Source organism: Pezoporus wallicus, unplaced genomic scaffold (assembly GCF_028554395.1).
Source record: "Pezoporus wallicus isolate ANWC-B61680 ecotype Strahan unplaced genomic scaffold, APGP_CSIRO_Pwel_v1 contig_3487, whole genome shotgun sequence".
In the NCBI taxonomy this organism is placed as follows: domain Eukaryota; kingdom Metazoa; phylum Chordata; class Aves; order Psittaciformes; family Psittacidae; genus Pezoporus; species Pezoporus wallicus.
This window is the reverse complement of record NW_026636018.1, coordinates 1,773,413-1,797,869: the sequence shown is the minus strand read 5'-3', so window position 1 is coordinate 1,797,869 and position 24,457 is coordinate 1,773,413. Positions and strand designations below refer to the sequence as shown.

The window sequence follows — 24,457 nt, the reverse complement described above, 5'->3', positions numbered from 1 at the left end:
TTTTGGCAAGATCAATTGAGACCCCTAACCTAGGCAACGAGGTAAGCTTACAAAATCAGTTGAGATGAATCTGGGTCCAGCTTCCTGGACAGCCAATGGGTAATTATACTTATCGCACTTGGAAAGGATGTTGGCATTCTGCTGCCAACCTGGAATCCAATGCACTTTTAAAAAAAAGAGTATTTTTACATGTAACCTGTATATCTAGCCAGATCTCCTTTTCTAAAACCACATTAGAAGGTGGGGTTATAAATAATACAAAATAGACATGATACCTCAGCTACTGACCCACAGCTTCCTGACTTCCTGACCAACAGAGCACCAACCAATATGATTGAAGAGCATGATTCATCTCTTCCTAAAGTAGATGTCCCAGGTAGGCCAGATACTGTGGTCAGATGAAAAATAGCTATTCCCTTTCATTAGTTTTAAAGTGAGTCTAGACAACTAGCTCTGTTTTAGATGTCTGAATTATAAATTTAGCTAAATTTAAACAATATTGATATCTTATCCTGAATGTTTTTCAGTCTTTAATGTACTTATCTTCAGAGCATCCCTCAAAAGTAAAGGAGTGCTCTTATTCCCATTTTACCACCAGCAGGCTAATGCTTGGGTATTAATAGCAGTGATGTTGTTGTAGAGTAGACCTTGATGTGGTTCAGCTACCGTAGCAACTGTACAAGGCCTGGGATGAGCTTACACAGCCTGTGTGAAACATGCTAACACAGCTTCTCAGCTACCAGCACCTGACCGAAGTAGAGCAAAGCCATCCTGGGTGTATATGCAATCACCACCAGGACTGCAGGGAAGATGCTGTTAAATCGAATTGTCTGAAGCTCTACAGCCACTGCTTTTCTCCATTTCTTGTAAAACCTGGTTCTTGTCTTCAGGTGCAGTGTGAGGGCTACTCAAAACATAAGGAACACCCAACCCCACTTCAGAACAGCTCCAACATGCTGTTTAATGGATGCTCAAATGAGTTGATGAGCTCTAGTACAGAGGTATTTCCCACCAAACCACACACACTCAGTATTAGGCGTCCTAGGTGAACAGGAAAATACCCTGATGGTTAAACCACACAACAGTTCACAAGGAGGTCATGGGAAGGGGGGATCTGCACTCCTCTCAGATGGTTTCTATCATCTCAGGTCTTGGTGGGCCTTCAGGGACTTAGACCCATAGTCTGCAGCATAACTACTTAAAACCTCTGAAGTGCTGTGATCTGGCACCAAACAGTGCCCTCTGATTACCAGCTTTGTCCATGAAATACACTCCATACACTGGAAAACAGTTTTGCAATTGCCCTCTTTGGTGCCTTCTCAGGGGAGTCCTAAATGTGGAAATGTGGCTTTTCTATCAATCAGAGCCCTTCTAGAAGGCACAGACTGGGCAAATTGGACCTGAGGATTTCTTTCTTTGATTATTTTCTCAACTACGTGTGATCTGTGCTGCTTGATCTGACATTCAAGACAAGTAGATGCAGATGTTTATAGTAAGGTGAGAAGAGTGCCACATACACTTTCTTTTGATTTTGAATCAATTGTTTCAATATAAAATAGTGATTTTTACATTTCACAGGGGTGAGGCAGACCCTGGTAAAATAAAGTTTATGAGGGAATAGGACTGCTTGCATGGAGAAGGGGAAGAGTGAATATCCAGTGAAAGAGGAATTAAAATTAAAATACAGCACTTCCAGGAGCATAAATGAATTTGAGATAAGGATAAGAATAATTGTAAACAATAGTGCACGGGATTTCTGGAAGAGCTTCTCATTATGAAGTACTAGGTACAAGATGACTCAGTTTATAAAATGAGTTAAATGAGATAGCCACAGTCAGGATGGGCTGACACAGTCATATATGACTACAGTAGAAGCCAGCCTGGAATGTTGACTTTCACTGTCTAATCCAATGACCTCACTGGCTCATTGAACCCTCTTCTTGAAACGTGAGAAACAGTGTAAAGATGTGTCATGGTGTTGCACTTTCCTGGTTGCCCACTATTTTCAAACCCATTATGGTTCTACCTTCAGTGGCAAAGGGATACTTATCATAGAATCACAGAATGGTTAGAGTTGGAAGGGACCTTAAAGATCATCTAGTCCCAACCCCCCTGCCATGGGCAGGGACACCTTCCACCAGATCAGGTTGCTCAAATGGGGCCCCCACAGCTTCTCTGGGCAACCTGTGCCAGTGCCTCATCGCCCTTATAGGAAAGATTTTCTGAGCAACTGGTGTGAACAGATACTTATTCAGCCAGTGAAGCCAGATTAGATTTACCATTTGTGCTTCAAACCAATCAAGTCAGAAACAGTCATCTGGAGATAAAGACGCCAGCCTAAATAAGCAGTTGTCTGAATGGCTTTCATGATATGGTTTGCTTACAAGCTTTGAGAAAGGATAAAAAGTAGTAACAAAAATGCTTGTACTGCTGGAGCCATTCCTAATGTACTGGGAACATGGAAACAGACTGCACTTAAGACAAGGGTGAGTGCAAAGCATTCCTTAATGACAGAATAATTCACTGCAATTAGGATGTGACCAGAGGGCAAGCAGAAAAGGTTAAGCTCAAATTTATCTCTTACAATTGAACTCAGAAATGTTAGCTTAACTAGGTCTATCCATTAAGCATCTGTAGAGTCAGTACTATATCCTAGAGTCAGCATCAGCACGCCTATCACCTGAAATTAACAGCATTTGCCTGTAATAGCCCAAAGATGGTACAGGCTATTGTCAGTGGTAAAAGCTTAACAAAGAGCCTCAGGAATACAAATTATAACCTTCATCTCCATGTAACTTTGGTTGTTGATATGGCAAAGTGCTACTGAGCACAGCACTCAGCTCTCTGCGTTGACCCTTGGCCTGTCTTTTTCTTGCAAAGTTAGCCTCTCAGAATAATTCTTTTTAGCTCTTTGAACTTTGCATACTGTGAATAATCAGTTTCTGAACATGTGGTCAAATCAGATTTACTACAGGCATAGGTCTGCTTTTGATAAAATAGACATCAACTTTGTATTGCTACTACTTATGCTAGGCGCTGGCTGATGGCTAATTTCTTGCAGCCATCAATTAGAAATTAGCTGAAGAAAGAGCCTTTAGCAACATTAAAAAGCAGGTTTTGAAAGAAATGTCATGTCTTATTAGCAGAGAGGAAGAGAGCTTGATTCATTTACACTGTGCTTAGAACAAAGGGGCCCATTCACTTGGGGCTTTTTGACTTAATGCTGAAATATAATACTAGTAATGTAGGTAGAAAGGAAGGGTCTGATAAAAAGAGTAGGATTAAATGAGCTGTCATGGTAATAGAAGCTGGAAGTAGACTACTGGGGCCCTGCCATACTCTGTCCCCAGAGAATCCCTCACAAGAAAATGTTAACAAGTGAGGGGCAAGAGGACAACAGGTACTCTCTGACTACAGAATAATCACAGTGTTCAGTAGACTGTGACTACATAACCCAAATTAAGTTCTTGCTTTGGTCATATGCAACATTTTAGTCCCAGAAAACCTGATCCAAAGGTAAATGAAATAAATGAAAAAGGTTTATATAGATGTCAATGGTCTTTTAAAAGGACTGATTTTTCTGCTATGAAAAGAGGTTTCAGTGATAAATTCATCAGGTTCCAACTACACTTAAGCGCCTTTGTGCTATGTTTCAGATCCTTGGGCTGCAGTTTGCAGGTAAGTGGAAAATAACTTTAAACATCAAGCATCTTTGCTTCTGAACAGCAGTGCAAACTGTAGAAAAGTTGATGAAGATTTATTCTGTCTTATTGTAAGCTACAGATGAGTAAGAGGGACTTTCAAGGAATGTCCAGATCAGCAAAAGGGAACTGGCTATGTGGACTTCAAATATCAAGACACTGTGTCTGACTCTACAGCATAAAACACTTCCATGAAGTTTCTGAAGACCGGATCTCTCTGTATCAGATACATAGGAAAGGCTGTAAGGCATTGGCAGCAGTTCATCAAAAAGAGACAACTAAAATAGGTCATTTGAAATCTACCCATATTTGAGTGAATCACTGCCTATAAATGAAGATGATGAGCTGAACTGTGCATGTGCATGTATTAGATATATAATCCTAGGGAGATAAATCCCATCCATTACATAAAAGAACTTACACCAACATAAGGTGATGCCTTACATGATACCTTGAAAGCTTTCCAAAGGGTTAGGGAGGAACACTAAATGCTCAAGGGAGGAGGAACACTAAATGCTCTGAAGAAGTCCATAGGTCAAGATCCTTGGAAGGCTTAATTGCAGTCCTGAATGGAAGCAAAGAAACAAAACAGCCTAAATACAGAGACCCCTGGACTGACAGACCTGGGGATAGGCAGATTAAAATGCTAATACTCTCAGAGAGACAGGAGTGAATCTTTATTTCTTGTAAACAAAGTACATTGCTGAGCAACTATACATATATCCTACATGACTTCTCACCCTATTGGTATGGATTTACAAGGATCCCAGTAGAGTTAACCTCTCAGGTCAAAGATGGTCATGTTACCATTAGAATAAAAATTGAACCAAGCAATCCCAGGCACAGCTACAGGTTGGGCAGAGAAGAGATTCAGAGCAGCCCTGCAGAGAAGGACTTGGGGGTGCTGGTCGATGAGAAAATGAACATGAGCCAGAAGTGTGCGCTTGCAGCCCAGGAAGCCAACTGTGTCCTGGGCTGCATCAAAAGGAGCGTGACCAGCAGGTCAAAGGAGGTGATCCTGCCCCTCTACTCTGCTCTCATGAGACCTCACCTGGAGTACTGTGTGCAGTTCTGGTGTCCTCAACATAAAAAGGACATGGAACTGTTGGAACAAATCCAGAGAAGGGCCACGAGGATGATCAGGGGACTGGAGCACCTCCTGTATGAAGACAGGCTGAGAAAGTTGGGGCTGTTCAGCCTGGAGAGGAGAAGGCTGCGTGGAGACCTCATAGCAGCCTTCCAGTATCTGAAGGGGATGCTGGGGAGGGACTCTTCATTAGGGACTGTAGTGATAGGACAAGGGGCAAAACTTAAACAGGGGAAGTTTAGATTGGATATAAGGAGGAAATTCTTTCCTGTTAGGGTGGTGAGGCACTGGAATGGGTTGCCCAGGGAAGCTGTGAATGCTCCATCCCTGGCGGTGTTCAAAACCAGGTTGGACAAGTCCTTGGGTGAGATGGTTTAGTGTGAGGTGTCCCTGCCCATGGCAGGGGGGTTGGAACTAGATGATCTTAAGGTCCTTTCCAACCCTAACTATTCTATGATTCTCTATAAAGATGCCAATATCATTGTCTAATCCTCCTAAGGTAGGGAAGGGATGTACTCAAAACAATCTGCAAGGCTCAAGGGAAACAAAAATGAAGCTTGGGTGGATTTTTCCTTTTCCTTATATAGCCTACATTACACCACTATTTTATGTAACATTATTTTCTTTTTCTGCTGGTCTGCAATTAGCCTGCTTAGGGGGTCTGTAATCAATCTGTTTGTTGAAGTCTTTGGCAGCAGTTCCATACCACCTGATAACAGGTTTGCACCACCTGCCAGACTAGGATGTTGAGGTTTGATTTCTGAAATCACGACAGTACAATTCTGTCATCATACACAACTGCTCGAGAGGCTAGAACCAGTTCTGACTGGTTACAAAAATTTGTCACATATCTGCAGTACAAGCAAATGCTGTTGTTTTCCTCTGGGCCACAAATGACCATAACTAACCACTAGAGGAGTTGTGAATGAAATCAGACCACCTCTAACCTCTGTGATTTTGTTGTGGAGTGCTGTGCAGTCACCTCGCAAGAGCAGTGTTTTAGCGAAAAGGAAGATGGGGTAGGGAAGGACTGCCTGACCAGTTGCTGCCTTTCACCATGCCTGGACTTTTCAATTTTCACTCTCCAGCAGGACCCTGGTCTGATGACCTACTGTAGTCACGGCAATGAAGGTAACCTTCTACAGAACACAGGGTGTAGGAGATGGTTACCGAGAGGGGACTCAGTCCTGGAATTAACTGCTGCCTGGTGGTCCCGAAGGGAAGGTTTGACTCTTTCAGTTGACTCTATATTGTCCAGGCATCCTCAGTAGTACTCATACTTCAACTGTTGGGCACCTTTACTCAGAAAGCAATCACTGTGGGAGGTGGAATTCGATTTTAGGCCTCTAGTCCACCCCCATACTCATATTTATTCAGTGATTTGAAGGAGCTCTTAATGGACATCCTTTGGGTTCAGAATGATTAATATGAAATCTGCTTAGATGGATGGTGGATGACCATTTCGGTGATGATTCATAGCCACTTTGAGCTTAATAGATTTTGAGAGACAGTGCCTAGGATCCAAGCAGAAAAAATTAAACACATTTATCCTTGCCTTGCACCTTGTTGTGAGAATAATTTACAGTGCCATCTAACAAAGTAACCTGTTCCATTGCACTCTGTTTATGATTTCTTTCTAAGTCAGCTAATTGGTTTCCATTTTAAATGTTAATTCATACCCAATTATCAATATTGACCAGATAATACTAGAATCTGAGGTCTTCTTGAGGTAGGAATTCATGCTTTGTGGGATGATTTCAGACAGAGTATTATATGAAATTAAATTCAGTCTTGTGATCTGTGAGTTGATATAAAAGATTTTGAGGAGCATCTGTGTTTTTGCAGTCATTGAAAAATAAATTCACAACTTAACATTCATTCTTTTCAAGTGGCATTTAACATAAACACATACTTTTTTTTTATTATACCATTTTTCATAATATCTTAAATTCTCAGAAAACTCTTGTCATCAATTTTCTTGGAAGTCCAGAGATGCTCTTTATCACTCAGATTAAATGAAATTTGCATTAAAACATTTGCAGAAAAACATTAAAAACTGTCAACTTTGTATCTAAACTGCCTCTTCTTATTAGGTTCACTGGAAGAATTTCTGTATAATGTGGTGGCTACTCAAAATCTGAAGCATCCGTATCTCCAGCAGAGAGGCTCAAAATTATATACCTTCTCTCAAGACCTGGCCATCAGCTTAATTCTCCCTGCAGCTGACAAAGCTGGTCCAAGATCAGTGGAAAACATTGTGTGTTGTGGAAATGAGGGAAAGGGATGTGTTTGTATCAAAGAATCAAAGTCATAAGGACACATTTGTCTAAATCAAAAGAGGCTACAAGATGTCACAGAGAAAAAACCTCCTCTCTGTTTCATTTGCCAAACTTCACAGATAGAACACTGACAAAAAGAAACTTTGATTACTTTTATCTGTGATCATAGACTTGAATCACAGAATCATAGAATATCTTGAGTTGGGACCCATATGGATCACTGAGACCAACTCCCTGCTCTCTTATGTAGGCAAACTCTTCTTAGGAACACATTCTGAGCGCTTTTTTTTAAGAAGTTGATTTTGCTCTTTAAACCTAATTTTAGTTGCATAGATGTTTTGAAGTTATACAGACTGAGATGCTCAGACATTGTAGCAACTGGACTGACTGGTATAATATATAGCTATCAAGCTAGTAGAATTTTCTTTATTTTCAGTTCATACAGGTTTGTCATGACACGTGGCTCTGTTTTCTTTGACTCTGTCACCATGCAGCCTTGTGTTATCTTTCTGCCATTTGCTCAAATTCTGGTAACTGCCATTAATGCTACTCTTGTATCCAAATCAAGTAATTCTCACATCAAATTGATTGAGAAATACTCTCGTCACATTTACTAAGTTTCACTGCAATGTATACATGCAATACAGGCACCAAATTAATTTCAACTTTTTCTTTCCCCAAAAATGACTGGGGTTAATTGTAGCTTCTCCTTATTCTGAGAACATTAAAATCTGGCATGCCTATGCAAAGGCTGCATCGAATTACCTTCATCACCACCTCTCTAAGAGCAACTGATGTCAGAATACATATGACATTCTGGTACTTCCATACATCTCATGTGATGCCATTCACATGCACAAAGAAATACAGGCCTTTTAATAGCAGACAATTGAGGAAGACAATGTACTGCAAATCTAACTGAGCAGTAAATGACTTTACTGCTTAGATATGGAAGTTTGCAGTAAGAAAACACACTTTCGCTATGCTAACAAGCAAGGTCTTCATATATGCCTCAGTTGGCAGTGTAGCCTGTACAGACCTCTCACTTCACAAAAAGGAAAAATACAGCATTATTGCCAGCTTTTGCAATGTGATGTGGCCTTCAGGATGCAATCTGGGAAACATAAGCTCTTTTTAGAATGATTTATGAGTATGTGGAGATCTAGGGAGGATAGGCACTAACACAAGGGAGAGCTTTTATAATAGTATAATATAAAATGCATTTTTTTCTTGAAAAATATGATTGCAAACCCAGAAAGCACTGAAAATTCACTGAATCTTGTACTTGCTTCTGAGCTGTGCAAAGCTGAAGCTAAAACAGAGCAGGAAATTTCACCCTTTAAACCTTTATGATACTTCAAAAACATTCCCACAGCAGATTAAGATGAATCCAAAGTCCTTTCACTGTTTTGAAATAGTCAATGCTGCAATATTTGGGGAGTTTAGAATTATATTATACCTCAAAGAAGTATTTAGGGAGTTGCCATGGTTTAGGTACCCAAGTGGAAGTTGCATGTTAGATGTAAACGTATGGCTACGGGGAAGATTTAGCTCACAAATTCAGCTATTTGTAGGTGTCTACAGGTGAGCAGAGTGCCTAGGCATGCATAGCAGTTAATGGAGAGACAGTCCGCACTTTCAGTGAAGTCTAGAGTTGTTCATGTGTGTAAATGGAAGTTTCTATTGTAGGCTAAGCTGACAAGATGATCGTATCCACTGGCTTGAATTAGTAACATAGCCAATTTAGAAGCCACTTGTATCCCTCTTGGCTTCTCACTTCCCAGTCAGAAGGTATGAATCTTCTATAGATCCTATATCATAACTGGTAGAACCATGTGGATGCCTCAGATACTCTATAGCCTCTCAAGTGGTAGCAGATATCTGTGTTCAGGGAAATTAATCAAGATCACCTACATCACCCAAGCTGGGTGTCTTAACCTTGAACTGACTCCCACAGAAGTGCCTATTCCAAGTGTAACAGTAGTGTGGTATCCGGGAAAATCAGTTATGGACATCATTCCAGACCTGCTAGTAGTTTGTTATCAAGGCATAGAAGTACATGGCATGAATCATCCTGCATTTCAACAAACCTGATTATGTCTGAACTCATTTAAGTTGGAAATTGCAAGTTGGCTCATGGCTTTGGACTGAGAACCTTGGAGCGGGGTAGTGAAGGGAGTATTTCTCCCAGTACAAGGCAGCTGAAAGAATCCCAGAACAGCCAAAAGAGTGGAAGCCTGGTATGAACAGCCAACTGGCCCTAGCCCAAGCGCACAAAATGGAAGTGAACTAGGACGATACAAAGTCCTGACTTAGTAAGAAATCATATGGCTTGGGTTCCAGTCCCTGATGAATATGAGAAGTAATACTGAAGGGACATGACAGACTTTTGGTGCCTTCAACCTCATCAGACTGTGCAGCACAGCAGCTCACAAAAATAAAGCATGGTCATGAGCAACTCAGCTATATGGTAAGGTAGTCCCTCAGTTAAGGTGCCTGTACTTCTTGGGGAAGATTTCACCTTGCTATTTATTAAGAGGCAAACAGAGTGGTCAGAATTATTGAAGGCAAGCTGGAAAGAGAACTTAGAACACTCTCCTGCCAGTATGAAAAAGTAGCATGTGCCTAACCTGAGAAAGCATTGTTGCTTCTTGTTAACATCACCTCAGAATTAATGAGGAAGAGGGAAAATGAAGAAGAAAAAAAGCCACCACTAATTTTGGTTCTTCATTGGCTGAAGTGTAGAAAATGCTGCAGAGCAACTGTGTGAGAAGACATGCCCTTCCTTTCTCATAGCCCACAATGAAGTTAAGAAGCAGCACAAATCAAGTACATACCAAATGAAGCAGGAATAACTGAGACATAGCATTAATTTCTGCAGAGACACAAATTTTGACTGGACAAGATGACACAGTTAAATGCAAGTAAATGGGACACTGACAGTGTAAATAGGGAAAACATATAAATCTCTCACACTTTGGGGTGTAAGTAAAACACTGAGGGATATTACTGAAACCTTTCTTGTCTGAGTAGCAGTACTTGAATTCTTAGGAACACCAGTGACCCTGTCCCCAACCCTCTTTTCTGAATGCAATGGGCACTCATCATTCAGAGATAGATATGCTCACAGAAAAACTCACTCAGCTCAGCATGGCCATAATGAAATAAAAATGGATCACCTGCAGAATATCTTTAACAAGAGCCCAGATCAGAAGAAATGCCCAAGTATGCCCAGAAATCATATTTATAATTAATGAGAAACTTCAAAAAAAGCCTTAAAATGAACAACAAAAATCTGAGAAAACTCCTTTTCCTCTGCCAAGTAATAACCTGATTTTGATAAACCTTTGTGAACAAAGGACACCTACAAAAAGAATTGGGAAATTCAGATGCACATTAACAGAAACTTCTGCAAGAGCAACAGACTGAAGAGACTATGACCCCATGTAAAAAACATCTCATGTCTCTACAATCAGGCATCCGAGTAAGTTTCACCTCCCAAGAATTAATTACACTGACAAAAGGGGACTCTACTTACCTCACCATTCAAAAAGCAGTAAAATACTGACACAAAGAAACCCTGTAAAGGATAGAAAACAGTCAGTTATTAAACATGAATTTCAACACACAGAATCAGCGACTGAGCTGGGATCATCCTGAGCAAAAACATAATCTCGTTGAGATCATCCACCTTTAAATAGATGAAATTGGTACTTGTACACCTTGAAGAGAAAATAGTGTCTTTCAGCTCACAGGTGAGACATGAAAGCTAGAATCTAGGCAGCTCTTCTACTAACAGAGGGCATTGCCTCTTCAGCTGTGCTAAGGCATATCTACAGCTTCCAGCTGCCCCCTAAAACAGCACAAACCTCTCACAGGTACTATGGTATGCCTGCCAGATCTATATGGATGTCTCAGACACTTTCAGGGTGGTGCCAAATGACCTGTGATGGTCTTGTGTGGGCAAGCATATCATCAGGTTGCTTAAGTTCATCTGAGCTGAACTGCTCTGTGGAATCTACTGACAGCAGTGACTAGACCCCTGTAATGACTGCAAAGATTGTAATGACTATAACGGAAGCTCAGATGACAACGTGATGATTTCCTCTCTAAACCTGTGAACAGAATCCTACCCATTTTGCTTTCAGAAATTGACTGTAATTATTGTAATCATAAAGGAGAGATTTCCTGTTTTCTTTCTTACATGTTTCTTTATAACACAATAAAATAACAAGTGTAGCATTTTTTAAGACATTGAGTATCAGCAGATAAACAGTACAATTAATTTTAGGGAATGAAAAATGTGGATCAATTAATTAATAAAAAATAAGGTTCCTTTGTTCATAGATAAAAAGGGACATTTCCCATTTTGGATATTCAGTTGTGATTTCTGGTGGGATGTTCTCTTTCAAAACTAAACATGCAATCAGTAAAAACAGTAACCCAAACCTCATAACTTTTGTAATCCATAACCCTAGATTTGGCTTGACAGTGTGTGTGCTGTATATTTGTATTGATATTCTGGGTATCAGAGTGCTTGTTCTTGCCCATATGAGAGAGAAAACATTAATGTCAAACATAATTCCACCCTAGTTCAGTAAGGTCTTTAAGCGGAGGTAAAGCTGTAGGACACATCTACAAATCCAGAAGGCAGATACAATTACTCATGTTCCACTGCCTTTTATCCTGGCAGAATGATTAAATATTATTAAATATTATTAATATTTAATTAAATATTATTAAATATTATTATTTTTGTTAAAATTTAATTTGAATTAATATTATTAAATATTATTAAAATTATTAAATAAGGGGAGGGAGCAGATAGGTATGAGTTCTTAGTTGGTACAGTCTTGATAGCTGAGTTCATGTACCACTGCAGCAGAGCTGGAGTGAGAGACTGAGCGATACAGGTAATGTCTTAACCAAGTTAGCCCAACTGGTAGGAGTTGTTTCCCTTTCCTTTAGCAACACCTACTCTAAGTCTCTGATCACTGTGCGCTTTGCGAAGAGAGAGGTTCCTTGGGAGGCTGATTTCAGGGGCAGTTTAGGATAGAGGCAACATCATCTCTCTCTCTCCATTGGCTTTAGATGGAGCCCAGGTGAAAATCTGTAGCTACAGACTGAATATAGCACTGATATTAAGGGAGATGAATGCCTCCAGGACACACCTGAGAGATGTCCACTCCACATGGCATGCTTATATATCTATTATGTAAGCATGAACAAAGCTGACCTATTTTCAACTAATATTTCTATCCTGGACTTAATTGCCATAAATTTCACAGCTGAAATGCACTGGGGATCCTTTCAGCCGTAACTGATAGCAGCTGTAAACATACTCTCTTACCTGAAAAGATTGCAGGAAGGAATTGAAATAGATGAAAACAATCTGGGAAATGTCATCTTCACCAGGGTTGACAAAGAAAAGCATGTAGGTGATGCCTAGCAGAGGCAGAAGAACTAATGTTGCCTTGACTGCCTTCCTGTGGGCAGGAAACAGAAAACACAAGTGAACACAAGAAAAAACAACTGTGTTACCTGAACCACTGTAGGTTAACCCAATCCAAATAAATCACTCCTTAATGGAGAGAGGGGATGAGTCTCAGAGCAATTCAGAGGAAAGTGAAGTACCTACATTCGCTAGAGAGGGAACTGAGGTGTCTCCTTGAGACAGTTCAGCGCCTGCACATGTCAAACAGGGTGAGAAGAAAACAAAAGGATGGCCTAAGACATGTCAGGGCTATCTGAAATTTATAGTCACAGGAGGAAAGAAGCATTTTAAGAGAGAAATTCATGTCAACTTCTGTCCAGAGTCTGTCACTAGTGAAGAGTTAGGGAACCCAAGTTCTCCCTGTGGGTACCTCCATCTCATGAGGCTTGCTGCTAGAGCGTTTGTTGAGGATGGCAGTGGAAGCCTATATTTGCATAATGGCCGAAAACTTTTGAGTTTTTTTCCCAGGAGGACATCCAATTTTAGACACTTCTTAGTCTGTCTGCACAGGAACAGTTTCAAGATTTGTCACCAGATTATTGTGTAACCCAAAATGAAGGCTTCTTGGGTCCTCAGACAATGAAGAACACCAGCTTCTTAGGGCTTGGGAGAGGATATTTAAGAGGGATGATATGGGATACCATATCTGAAAGGCTGGATAGAGTTTAGAAGAGGACCATGGAAAGAGTGACAGCCTCCACCTTGGGTTGTGAAGATACAGGTGAGTTTGCTAGTTAACACTTTCTGACCAGTGCCTGACCCCTTGGAGAAACATGTTCTGAGAAAGTCTTTGCCTTTAAATCCTGCTGTTTGTCCCCAGACTCTGAACTCCAAGGGACAAATGGGAACCATTTTGTATCCCTCCCTCCCTTTCTTTCTCTTCTTCCTCTAGACAGTTTCTTCTCCATCAATGAGGCTTTAATTTTGCCAAAGCCCTAAGATTCTCTGCAGGTTTGCTGAGCTATTTGTTATACCTCAGGGTGATGTGATAAATGCACAACAAGGCAGGAATGCAGTGCTCATGAGACCTGTTCTATGCCCATCTTTTGATTCTGTCTGGAGTGTAAATGTTTTCTCTCTTTCTGCAACACCTGCACACCCAACTCAATTGCTTAGGGCTGTCTTATAAATAAGCAACAAGCAGGCTGTACACAGTGAAGCACAGTGATTATTAACAGAATTATGAAGGGCTAATCTTTATTGTTGGTGCTATAATAGTGTCTTGGGATATCAGTTGCAGAACAGCACCTCATTGTGCTAGGTGCTGTACACACACAGAAGACTGCAATTTTGCTAAGTCTGTAAAAATCTCTGTATAATGCTGTAACAGGTAGATAAAGACAGGCAGGTAGGAAAGCAGGGGAGCACAGAAACATCACCAGTGTCATGACAGTGAGAGTCTGAACAATATAGCTGCCACACCATTTAATACCTGCTTAACAAATGTTTGTACTACTCAGCTTTAGAGCAGCAAGGCCTGCCCCAGCCTTTCCTGGAACTGTAAGGATTTCTATTTAGGCTGTGAAAAAGAAGTTTCCCTCACAGAGACTGTAGCAAGGATAAGATCACCATCATCTGCTCAAGGATGAAGGAAGTTGCTTTAGATTGCCTCAGAATCTAATATTTCTAATGCTCCTTGCAAACTGTGGAGGGATAAAAAGGTACTGAAATTTGAATAAGGGCTTTTCCATGCTAGTTTTAGTGTAATGGCATAAAGTTTGAGCAAGAAAAATGGGTATTTTCTCCTCTCATTTCTCAGGAAGCGTGCAGAGAAATGTTTGAACAAGAAAATCAGACTTCTGCATTAACTTCACATTTGACTTCAAACCACAGACAGGAGTGAAAAGAAGGAATCAGGTAAAACAACAAAACCCCATTATTGCAGCAGAATTGCCTCCAAAGTCAAGAGCAGGCTAAATTGAGGACACCAGGATTCAAGCATCTGCTTGATACACTGAAATTTTATCTCGAAGTGTTTTAGAGGATAGAGACCAATCTTACTGTGCTATTTCCCAGAGTAAGGACCTGTCTGTCCATAAATGCTCCAAACCTTGCAAGATACTGCAAATGCTAACAGACTGTTTAGACTGATCTAAGCCTACACTGCTGCTGGAAGGCGCCAGGCCACCTTCCTCCTGTTGCCCCGGGCTAAACATTCCTGTCTTCTCCTTTCTGCTATAGTGGTGCTTGTCAGGTTGCACAGCCAGCCAGCTCGGGGAACTGATCTACCTGACAGGCCACCCCATCTGAAGGTAATGATTTGCTGAGGATTAGTTCTGTGATGCAACCCACTGAGTGGTTACACTAATGCTGGCACCAGCTTAGCAGGGGCACAGTTGCCCTTCATTCCCATACCTTACACTTAAAAAGAACATTAAACCCTACTATAAATACCTGGATGCACACAGTAATCATCAGTAATGGTACTGCTATTGATTACAGATATGAGTGTTTTAGCTCAGGCTCTGATCTTCTTTTACTTCTTGCTCTGCTAGGATATTAGTATGAACAAGGATCTTAATATGCATATGCACATGATTTATTGGGCAGTCTTCATATTGTATTGTTCTGCACCTACAAAGCTAGAGAGTGGGACAGAGAAGCAACCAACCCACTAGTGACCACACAGTTTTTCACTGACTTAGCTGCATGAATGGCCTAGTCATCAGTGAAAGAAGTTGTGATATATGCTTGTGTACATACAGAAATTGATAAAGTTCCTTTCCCCACTTGAAATCAAATCCTTCTGATTTCACTGGAAGTGGGAAATTTCATGTGTGCGTTGGCATGTGCACGCCTGATGGAGGTGAAGAGGCTGCTGATGGTGGCGGGGCACATGCCTGTACCTGTAAGCCCAGGCTGTTTGCTTTGCTTGGACATTGGAATGGTGTGGACAGACAAAATGCAGGTACACTTTTATAGGTAGCCTGCAAAAATAAATACTGTGTACTTAACTGTATGAGCTCAAAGGGCAAGAAAGACACCCTCTGAGATCAAGAGTGGCATCTGGAAAGACAAAGATGGGACAAGGGCAAGACAGGCAAGGCAGGTCTTTCTTAACACCAGAAAGAGCAAGAAGCACCAGCTGACTTACCTGTACTGTATTGTCTCTGAAGTGGTTGAAGCTCTCAGCTTTGTCATTAAAATCCTAACTATATTAAATAGAAATACAAAATTTATCTGGAAAAGAAGGAAAAGAGAGGAGAAAATAAGACTGCTGAATCAAGTAATGGCTTAAAGGATGTGATACTCCTTAAAAGGCACATTTTGCAGTTCCAATCTGAAAACAGCCTTTTGGTTTTACCACTGATTTCAACAGACTTGGAAGTTTACTGGCAATATCAGACTATGCAGCAAATATCCAAAGGCTATTAATGTTTTCAAAACAGCAATGAAAATGGAGCCCAAAATTCAAGGTCCCAGCAAGGTACTTATTTTTATTCTCTATTACTCCCTTCCTGGGTGCCACAAAGAACTAAAGGTGGGATTTGTTTGCCTACTCACCTTTGTTTCTGATTGAGCACATCCAAGGCTCCCTGCACAGACCATTTGGCAGCATTGTGCTGCGTTGTTATGACAGGCATTTGAAACCATCTTTCCATTCCACAGGAGGCTGTAATGGTTAGGTAGGGCTTCACAGGCGTGCAGTACAAGGCTGCAGGGATCTGAATGTGAGATAGCCACACCAGACTCCCTTTCTATTCAGTGAAAGCTACACCTTACACTTGCAAGAGACGTTTAAAACAGAGCAGATAAACCATGCCTGAAAAACCCTTATTTATTTTTTTGCAGTCTTTAAAGGTGAGATGATTGTATTTACCACTACCCTTTTTAATCTGCTGAGCTAGGTAATTAGTATTTCTGTTACCATATCACCACTGAGAATTGAGTTTTGCTCTGATTACTGTTGTTGTAGCATTGCTAGCAACCTTGTTACATAAATTTCCTCTCAGTGTAAACACAAAAGAAAGAAACAACAAACAAACAAGCAAGTTTTGGGTTGCTTTCAACACATGAAGTAGGGTAGCTTACAACATACTGATCTGTCTCAAAATTGTTGACAATGTACACTGTCAGAACTACAGAACTGTTATCTCAAGACTGCCGAAGTCACAGCCTACTCTTTTGAGAAGACATTTATCTCACACGCGTTTCCAGAGTGCCAGGATTCCTGGCATTTTGCAGTCTATGAATGGAATGATTCTGTGATTGACCTCCAAGCCTTTATGAAAGCTGTAGCAGAGCTGCAAATTTAAAGGTGTTCTCAAAATAGGCTGCTATTATTTCATGCAGGGTGGCATATTTCAATGATTGCAGTACCTTCGCATCCATCAGATCATCCCCTGCAGTTGCTTTAACACTATTTATAAGAAATGGTACAGTAAGCACCTGAATAGACACTGGGAGAGTGGCAGTGTTGGTAAACATGAACATTAAACACTTATTATGTGAGATAGATACAAAAATGCTGCTCTAGGAGTTAACATGTGACATATTTGAAATTATTTTCTTATCAGAGCAGGGCTTTAGGCAGTATAAGAAATAAATAAAACAGTGCAGTTTGTATTTTTTTGTTAGAATTGTCTTTGTCATACTTAAGAGCTTGAAGTTAAATGGTTCTCTATGTATCAGAGACTAAATCAGCTTCATATCACTGGTTTGACTTGAAACTTTAACTCCTCACATTGATGACTTACACCATTCCTCAATTCAGAAAATGTTCAGGCAGCCTCTACTGACAGGGAGGTGGATGGGGGTGTTTATCCCACAGAAAGAAAACTTCTGCCTCTGAAATTCTGCTAGTAAATCTGGAGGTTCTTTGTCAGCTCAGAGCTAGGTTTGGGTTATTTCTATCAAGGATGCAAAAAGGGCACTGATACAGAGCTTGCCACTTTTGCAATCATAATGGAAGGTGCCAGGTGGAATTACACACTCTTAGGGAAGCGCAAGTTCCAAATATAAGTAGGACTAATCACATGGGGTTAACATGATGAACTGGACAAGAGAAAGCATTTCGAGTTTCATGGGTCCTACTTTGACATGGCAGGAGGGAACTGGAAATTCAAATTGCTGCAGGCTGCATCAGAAAAATTAAGAATTTTGATCTTCTATGAAATTAAATTGCAGAAGTGTGATTCATCAGTCCAGAAGGAGAATTGTTAGCTGAAATGTTTGGGAGTTTCTTCACTAGAAATAGCTCTTTATTCTGTATAAATCAATTTTTCATTCTCCCACTCTTTCCCCTAAGATTCCCCTATTCGAGGGTTGCAGAAAGAAAACACTGATGATATACAGAAAGGACGTATTAATACTTCTCACCTAAATTTTTGTGTATGTTTGTGTTGATCCCTGTGACAGCTGGCTAGCTCATCTTTTTGGCAGCAGTAATACTGACTCTCAGATGAAGCTTGCTTGTGCTGGGTACCACCAAAATCTGAGCATCCCAATGGAGGCCACATTCAGAGAGACAATTCAGCTACCCAAGCACAGACCACAGCAGCATTTGAGGAACTTTTACACAGTGAAGGCCTATGGGTGGCACTGGTCCATGTGACACAGGGCTGGTAAGAGACCACAACCGTCTACAACAGCAACAGGAAGGCAGACAGATCAGTGTTTACTTTTAAGAAGCTGTCCAGTGTCAGGGGAAAGCCTGCTAGGGACATTATTTCTTTAACATTTCCTAGGAGAGAGGCCACTCACCGCAAGTCCTCTTCCTAGTTCATGCATTCAATATTCTTAGTCACCTGGGCAGTGCTCAAGCCTGTGAGACCAAAGGCAGACCACTAAAATCCAGCTGAGGATGTACTGAGCAATCCCAAGTCTTCATTTCAGAGTGACTGTCACCCTGCCTCTTCCATTAATGTTTATAATCATGTACTTGTCAACGAGGTGGATGGTCTTGCAAACATCTTACTATTATACTGTTTTCCTTCTATCTTTGTCCCAAAGTTCTCCTTTGCTGTGCAATCCTTCAAATGCCAAACAGGATGCTATAGGTCTCATGCCCACAATAAAACTCCGTAGCCTTGTAGACAGCCCCAGGGTAGATATCTATCCCTGAGCTAGTTATCACTACCTCTTTTAATAACCTATGAAGAAAAAGAAGTAGTTTTACAATATAATTCCTCCTGTCTATCTGAGATGTTTACTTCAGCATGAGATGGCTCTCCCCACTTTGAAGTGTCTGCTTATGTGATTTGCATAGACGGACCTGTTGGGAAGGCATAAATTAAAGGCCTGTATTACCAGGTTGTGTTTAGTTGCCTAAACACCGTCACTGAGAGCCATTTTTGGTACCATGGTGTATCTTGCTACATTAGCTACCTAGGAGTGAAGTGACTTGGCCTCGCATGTAAAGTGATTCTATCACACAGTAAAAGCGCAAATAGCTGAGTTGGATTGGCATAATTTCATTTTAGATTACTTCTAGGCAGCTGCTTATCCCAGGTTCTACTCACATTCAGTGGAAAGAAACAGGTACCTCTCAACAGTGGTTCACTTGACATATTTTAAATGGGAGTTTTTGGTTAAATAGTGCTTGGACTTGAACCAGTTGCCCAAAGAAATCATCCAGTGATCTTCAGCTTGTCCAGGGGTATCCCATGGGAACTTCAACTGAATGAGTGTGGCTGTATCTACTGAAGATCTGCGACATTATATTATATGGAACCTAGTTCAGGTGACTACCAGATTGATTCTGTTTAACAAGCAAAGAAGATGAAGCCTCTGGTGTTTATTGCTTATGTATGTATGTACAGCAGTGTTTCAAAGTAAGAAAGATCTTACTATTGCAAAGTGAGTGCTCCTAGGAAAGAGATTCTGTACTGTATCTAGCACACAATTATTTGTCAAGGACTTTCTTGTTATTATTGGAGCTCTGTGTCAACAAATTAATTTGTCTCAGAACTAGACAGCTCTAACAAACCCACACATTAGTTCCATAAATGGAAGCTGATGAATGGACATTTAAGAGAAGTAATGATGACAGGCAGTGCATCCTTTTTATTTACCTTTAATCTCATTTGATGTTTTTATTTATTTTTGTTTATACATGTTTTCTGCTTCATAATACAAAATAGAACTCATGATTTTTCCCTTTATATTCATTGATAGGTAAAATGAATCTAAAGGTGAGGTCTTGATGACAAAATAGACCAGCTTATTTCTTATTCTCTTACTTTTATTTACGGTGTGCTAAGAATATCCTTACTGCTGGAATAAAACTGTCTCCAACTACAGATGAGAAAGAAGCAGTTTTCCTGTCTTCCCAGGGCTTTGGAATTTTAGTGTTTCCATTTCTAAATTGAGATTAAAATTCAGAGCGCCAAAATGGAGCTGTAAGCCAGTGATCCAAAAAGCATTTGAACCATCTGTTTTGGCACTCATCAATTATAATCTGAACATACAAACCCAGAAGCTCTTTTGAACCAAAAGAAACTTTTCAGTGAAAGATTTAGGTCATAAAAATTTTCTGTCATAAAATCCAAACTCCAGTTGGGAGGAAATATATCTCTCTTAGAGAGATGAAATAGCCAAAGTATTCAAAGATGTGTAAAAGAGGGAACGATGAATGTGAAGGCTTCTTTAGGGTTTTCCTTAAGCTCAGGAATTTAAATGGGAAGTAATTAAGCTCTTCTTCATCTCTTTTGAGAGTTTAATGAGCAATTAGCATTTATTTTGCTCATTTCTGCTGGGCTTTCTGTTCTATGCTTCACAGAAAGCTTGTACTTCTGTGTTTCCGAGAATGTTTGCTCCTCTTTACTCCCAGGAAATGTAAATATTATTCTGTTTAGACTTCTCATTTTTATGCAACATGATAAAATCCACCCCAGGATCAAGTAACTCAAATTGGCATCAGAGCAGTCATTTTAGCTGGAGCATTATATACCATCACCCTGACCTCAAATGAATAGTCAGACAGTTTATCAACGCCTCGTTTTAATTTTTCTATCATACTGTCCTGACATACACTCAAACAGGGCCTTTTATCATAAAATTTTTCCTTTCAAGAATTACAGGCACCGCAGTGACTCATTTTGGCATATAGCAAAGTGGTGGAAAATACGATCTGATCAGGAATAACAAGTTACGATTAAGAAGAGCGAGGCATAATGTGGCGGATGGTCATGATTAAGGAGACTATGGAAGAGTCTAATGCTTCAGGCAAGCACAGCAGGACTATACCCATCCTGAAGATTGCATGGGATGGTGTGTTTTGGTGAGGAAGGGAGGAAGTGGTAAATGAACACACGTCCTCCTTACCTAATGTGTGTGTTACACATCAGCACACAGGCCCTTCTTTGCCCACACTGTCACCTAAACTCAAGTCCAAACACAACTCCAGTCCTAGCTGGGATCGCACCATTTCCTCACTAGAACCCTGTATCATGCATGAGCATGTCCTCAGCCTCTTTTCCAGTCTTATACCCCCCCTCTTACCACTGTGCTGGTCCTTCTGTCTCTCCTGAAACACCTTGTATTCAAAAAACTTTGTTAAAGAAACACACTGCAGGTAACTCCCCAGTAAAATCAACTACCACATGTGACTCAATAGGGCTTCTCTCCAATTATTTCACCTGAAGCCAGGAACACATTGAATGTTGCAACACCAGAAAAACTACCCCTTGCAAAAATAGCATGCAGAGAGTTCTTGCCTGGAGAGAGAAATAGTCCCTCAATAACCAAGTCATCCACCACTCAACCAGCACATTGAAAATTACCAAGATGACATGAGACCCCAAAACATGGGCAGGCTTCTGTGGACAGTCCACCTGGCAGTTTCACAGGCAGGGCAGGTTCAAGTCATGAGGAAATGAGATGATCCAAGAAAGGAAACAAAAATATTTGGATTTGCTGAGAAAGTGAAAGAAAATAAAACAGAGAACAGGATGCTGCTATAAAAATTGATTTGTGTGGTCACACCTTGAGTACTGGGGCAAGCTTTGATCTTGACACCACAAAAATGGTATGTTGTTAATGATTAGCACGTCATAAAGACTTCAGTACACGTCAGTTGTCTCCTGAGAAAAATTCCACAAGGGAACAAGGAAGAGCCCAACTCATAAGAACACTTAACTCTTCTACAGCACTTACCATCCAGAGATCTCAAAGCGTTTTACAAAGGAAGATAAGTATCATTAAGCTTGCTTTATAGCTGGGGAAACTAAGACCTAGAGCAGCAATCTACCTTGTTCAAAAGTAAACAGCTGATGAAGGAAAGAGATAGAAGTGATCTCCAGGTCTTCCTATCAGCTCATATACCCACTTACACCAGTAGTTAATTGATTGTGGCGAATTATTTTCAATAGGACTCAAAAAGCAGAAGTTATAAAATTATTCAGTTCTCAAGCACAAGGGAAAAAATCTATTAAAAATGAAAGGTTTGAAAAAAAAACCCAAATATTTGACCTGCCTGTTTGAATAACAGAAATTTTAATTTGGTTTTAGCTCTGTGAAATATTGCAGAGCAGTCTACTTCACAACAGTAGCTACTGAGAAAAAAAGTAGCTGCTTCTGGTGTCTATTGGTGCCCCTGTTTGTCCTCTGATCTTGCTGTTTTAATGGTCCACCAGTTCTTTGACAGAGATTGTATTTAGAATTGCACATAAGAAGTTAATTTTTCTTAATAAAATCAGGCTGAAGTTCAGTTCTCTGACATGTATTTCCAACCCTCTGTTCCTTCTTTAAGTTCCGAGAGGGATGTATGATTAAAACTTGGTTATGCCACTCTGAGGAAAGACACCAGAATTAAAAAAACCCACTAATTTCAAGAGAAGATATCTAGCAGAGTGTATCTTTATAGTGTTATTGAACTGCAAAGCATCGAATGTACTGAATGGTTAGATCTCTCCTGGAATACGTTCAAGCCAAAATCCATTCAGAAATGAAGGAAAGAAGGATGGTTACCTACATTTTCTTCCTCACAGTTTTTTGTCAATATACAAGTTTCTTACTCACTGCTTAGGATCAGCATATCAGCGTTTATGCCCAGCTTCCTTTGCCTCTGAAATTGTCTCAGAAATTGTTTCTTGTATTCAGCCTATGTCAGCATTCAGGTTTATTCTAAAGACAAGTAGGAAAGCAATCAAAGAAATCTCTCTACTGCATTGTTCAAAGTTTTTGTTCCCTTAGATATAACAGAAATAATATGATTTAAAGATAGACTTGAGGACTACTGTCATGATCAAAAGGCTTATTTTGGGGCAACCTTTTTTTCCCAGTGAGGCTTAGAACTCCTGCATGACCTTAGAACTCCTGGTGTTATGCTGTCTTCTGCTGCAGCTGTTCAATGCATAGAGGCAATAAAATGAGAAATCAAAACGAGTGGAAATAATTTTTGACAGAATCCTCATATCTTTTAAAGAGACTTGGCATCTTTAGAAGCAGGTTTCATCCTTCTGGAACTAAGAATTTTACCAACAAGAAGACTCAAATCATATTGCCACTGGCTGGTACAATGATGCTCTCAAACACATAATGACGCTACCTTTGTCAAACAAGTAAACAAAACTCAGCTGAGCTGTATGCTAGAAACTTGGCTCTTAGTTAAGTAAAGTGGATGAGACCTATTTTAACTGCCATGGGTTAAGTGGTCACATGTGGATAGGGACTGTAATTTGATGGAGTTTTTAGTGTGAGCTCCCAGTACAGAGGGATAATTCTCTCTTAGAATTGCTATGTTTTTTCTTTCATAAAACATAAACTTCAATTAAAAATTTTTATCTTCATCTGTTCAAATCCAACTCAATAGCTGTGACTGAAAGAGGTCACAGACTTGTATGATTTGTGAAATCTTTGTGTGTTCCATTTCTGGTGACCATTGTTCACTGGAGGGAAGAGGAAAGCAGCATTTTGTCCCCATCTGTGTGAGGCAGAGGAATTGACTGTGTTTGACTGTGTTGCCTGGAGTACATGTCAGAATCAAACTTCAGTGCTCTTAATCCAGCATTTCTCATGGCACCCTTGAAAGGGTCAGTAACTCCTTTAATAATATGTGATGCTTGAGTCATTACATACGATTTGATTTCATTTGCATAAGGATCAAAAAATGACCTTGTCAAGTTGCTTTAACACAGTGTGGAATTATATATGTTAATTATAAACACAAGACTCAACTTCTAGTTTGAAAAGAAAAGGGGGGGGGGGGAGGGCACATTGAAGCAATCAGGAGTGTATTGTAAGAGGAATTTTCAGATTTGCCTTTTAGACTATATTTCCAGAAACCTCCTTTCCTCTCCCAGCAGTGCTTTTTCATGCGAGTAACCATAAGGAGAGGGAAGGAAGGGCTCGTCCTTATGTTACTTTTCAAAATTGTATCAGCTGCTTTCCAACCCACAATGCAATTACTGTTGACATCTCATTAGTGTTTTAATTAGGGCTCAAGCGCAGGCCAGTGTAGAAAGGTTCAATACAGAATGTCAGTTCAGGCCAACAAAGTTACTGGCTCAGCCTAGAGGGGTCTCAAGGCTGCTGTAAATTAGATGTAGACCTGTATATAAAGAGGCAGCCTCCAACCATATCTCTATTTTCTGTGCCTCTTTGGGGTCTATAAAGTGCAGTTCTTGGGAGAATAAAGCTATTTTCAGGTCTCTAAGGTGCCTGTGGTATCTGCCAGAGATGCTACCCAAGGCCTTTACAGATCTTGTTGACTAAAGGCGTTACGATAGATTCACAGACTTCGAGGGAATGATTTGAAATCTAAATGCTGCAGGCATCGCAAGCCTTCTACCTTGTGTTGTCTAAATAGGATTCCTTTGTGAGTTAGTCTCTGTATCTGAGACAATTTACTGTGAGGCTGTTTGTGGGTTTGGGATGTCTCCCTCGGTGACACACAATTATATTGTGCACACCAATTGTATTTCTCTCCTTAGAAAATAAGAGTTTTTAGACAAAA

The 24,457-nt window shown here is 40.3% G+C and overlaps 1 protein-coding gene across 3 annotated transcripts in view; it reads right to left on the bottom strand.

Moving 5' to 3' along the window:
* CRHR2 (corticotropin releasing hormone receptor 2) overlaps nt 1–24,457 on the bottom strand; it is a 152,476-nt gene that overhangs the window by 1,968 nt on the left and 126,051 nt on the right. For all 3 annotated transcript variants that reach the window (XM_057398949.1, XM_057398950.1, XM_057398951.1), the window contains 3 exons: nt 15,656–15,741; nt 12,418–12,553; nt 10,606–10,647 (listed from right to left, as the gene is read on the bottom strand). In XM_057398949.1, coding sequence (XP_057254932.1) covers nt 10,606–10,647; nt 12,418–12,553; nt 15,656–15,741 — 264 coding nt within the window. The remainder of the gene's footprint in view (nt 1–10,605; nt 10,648–12,417; nt 12,554–15,655; nt 15,742–24,457) is intronic.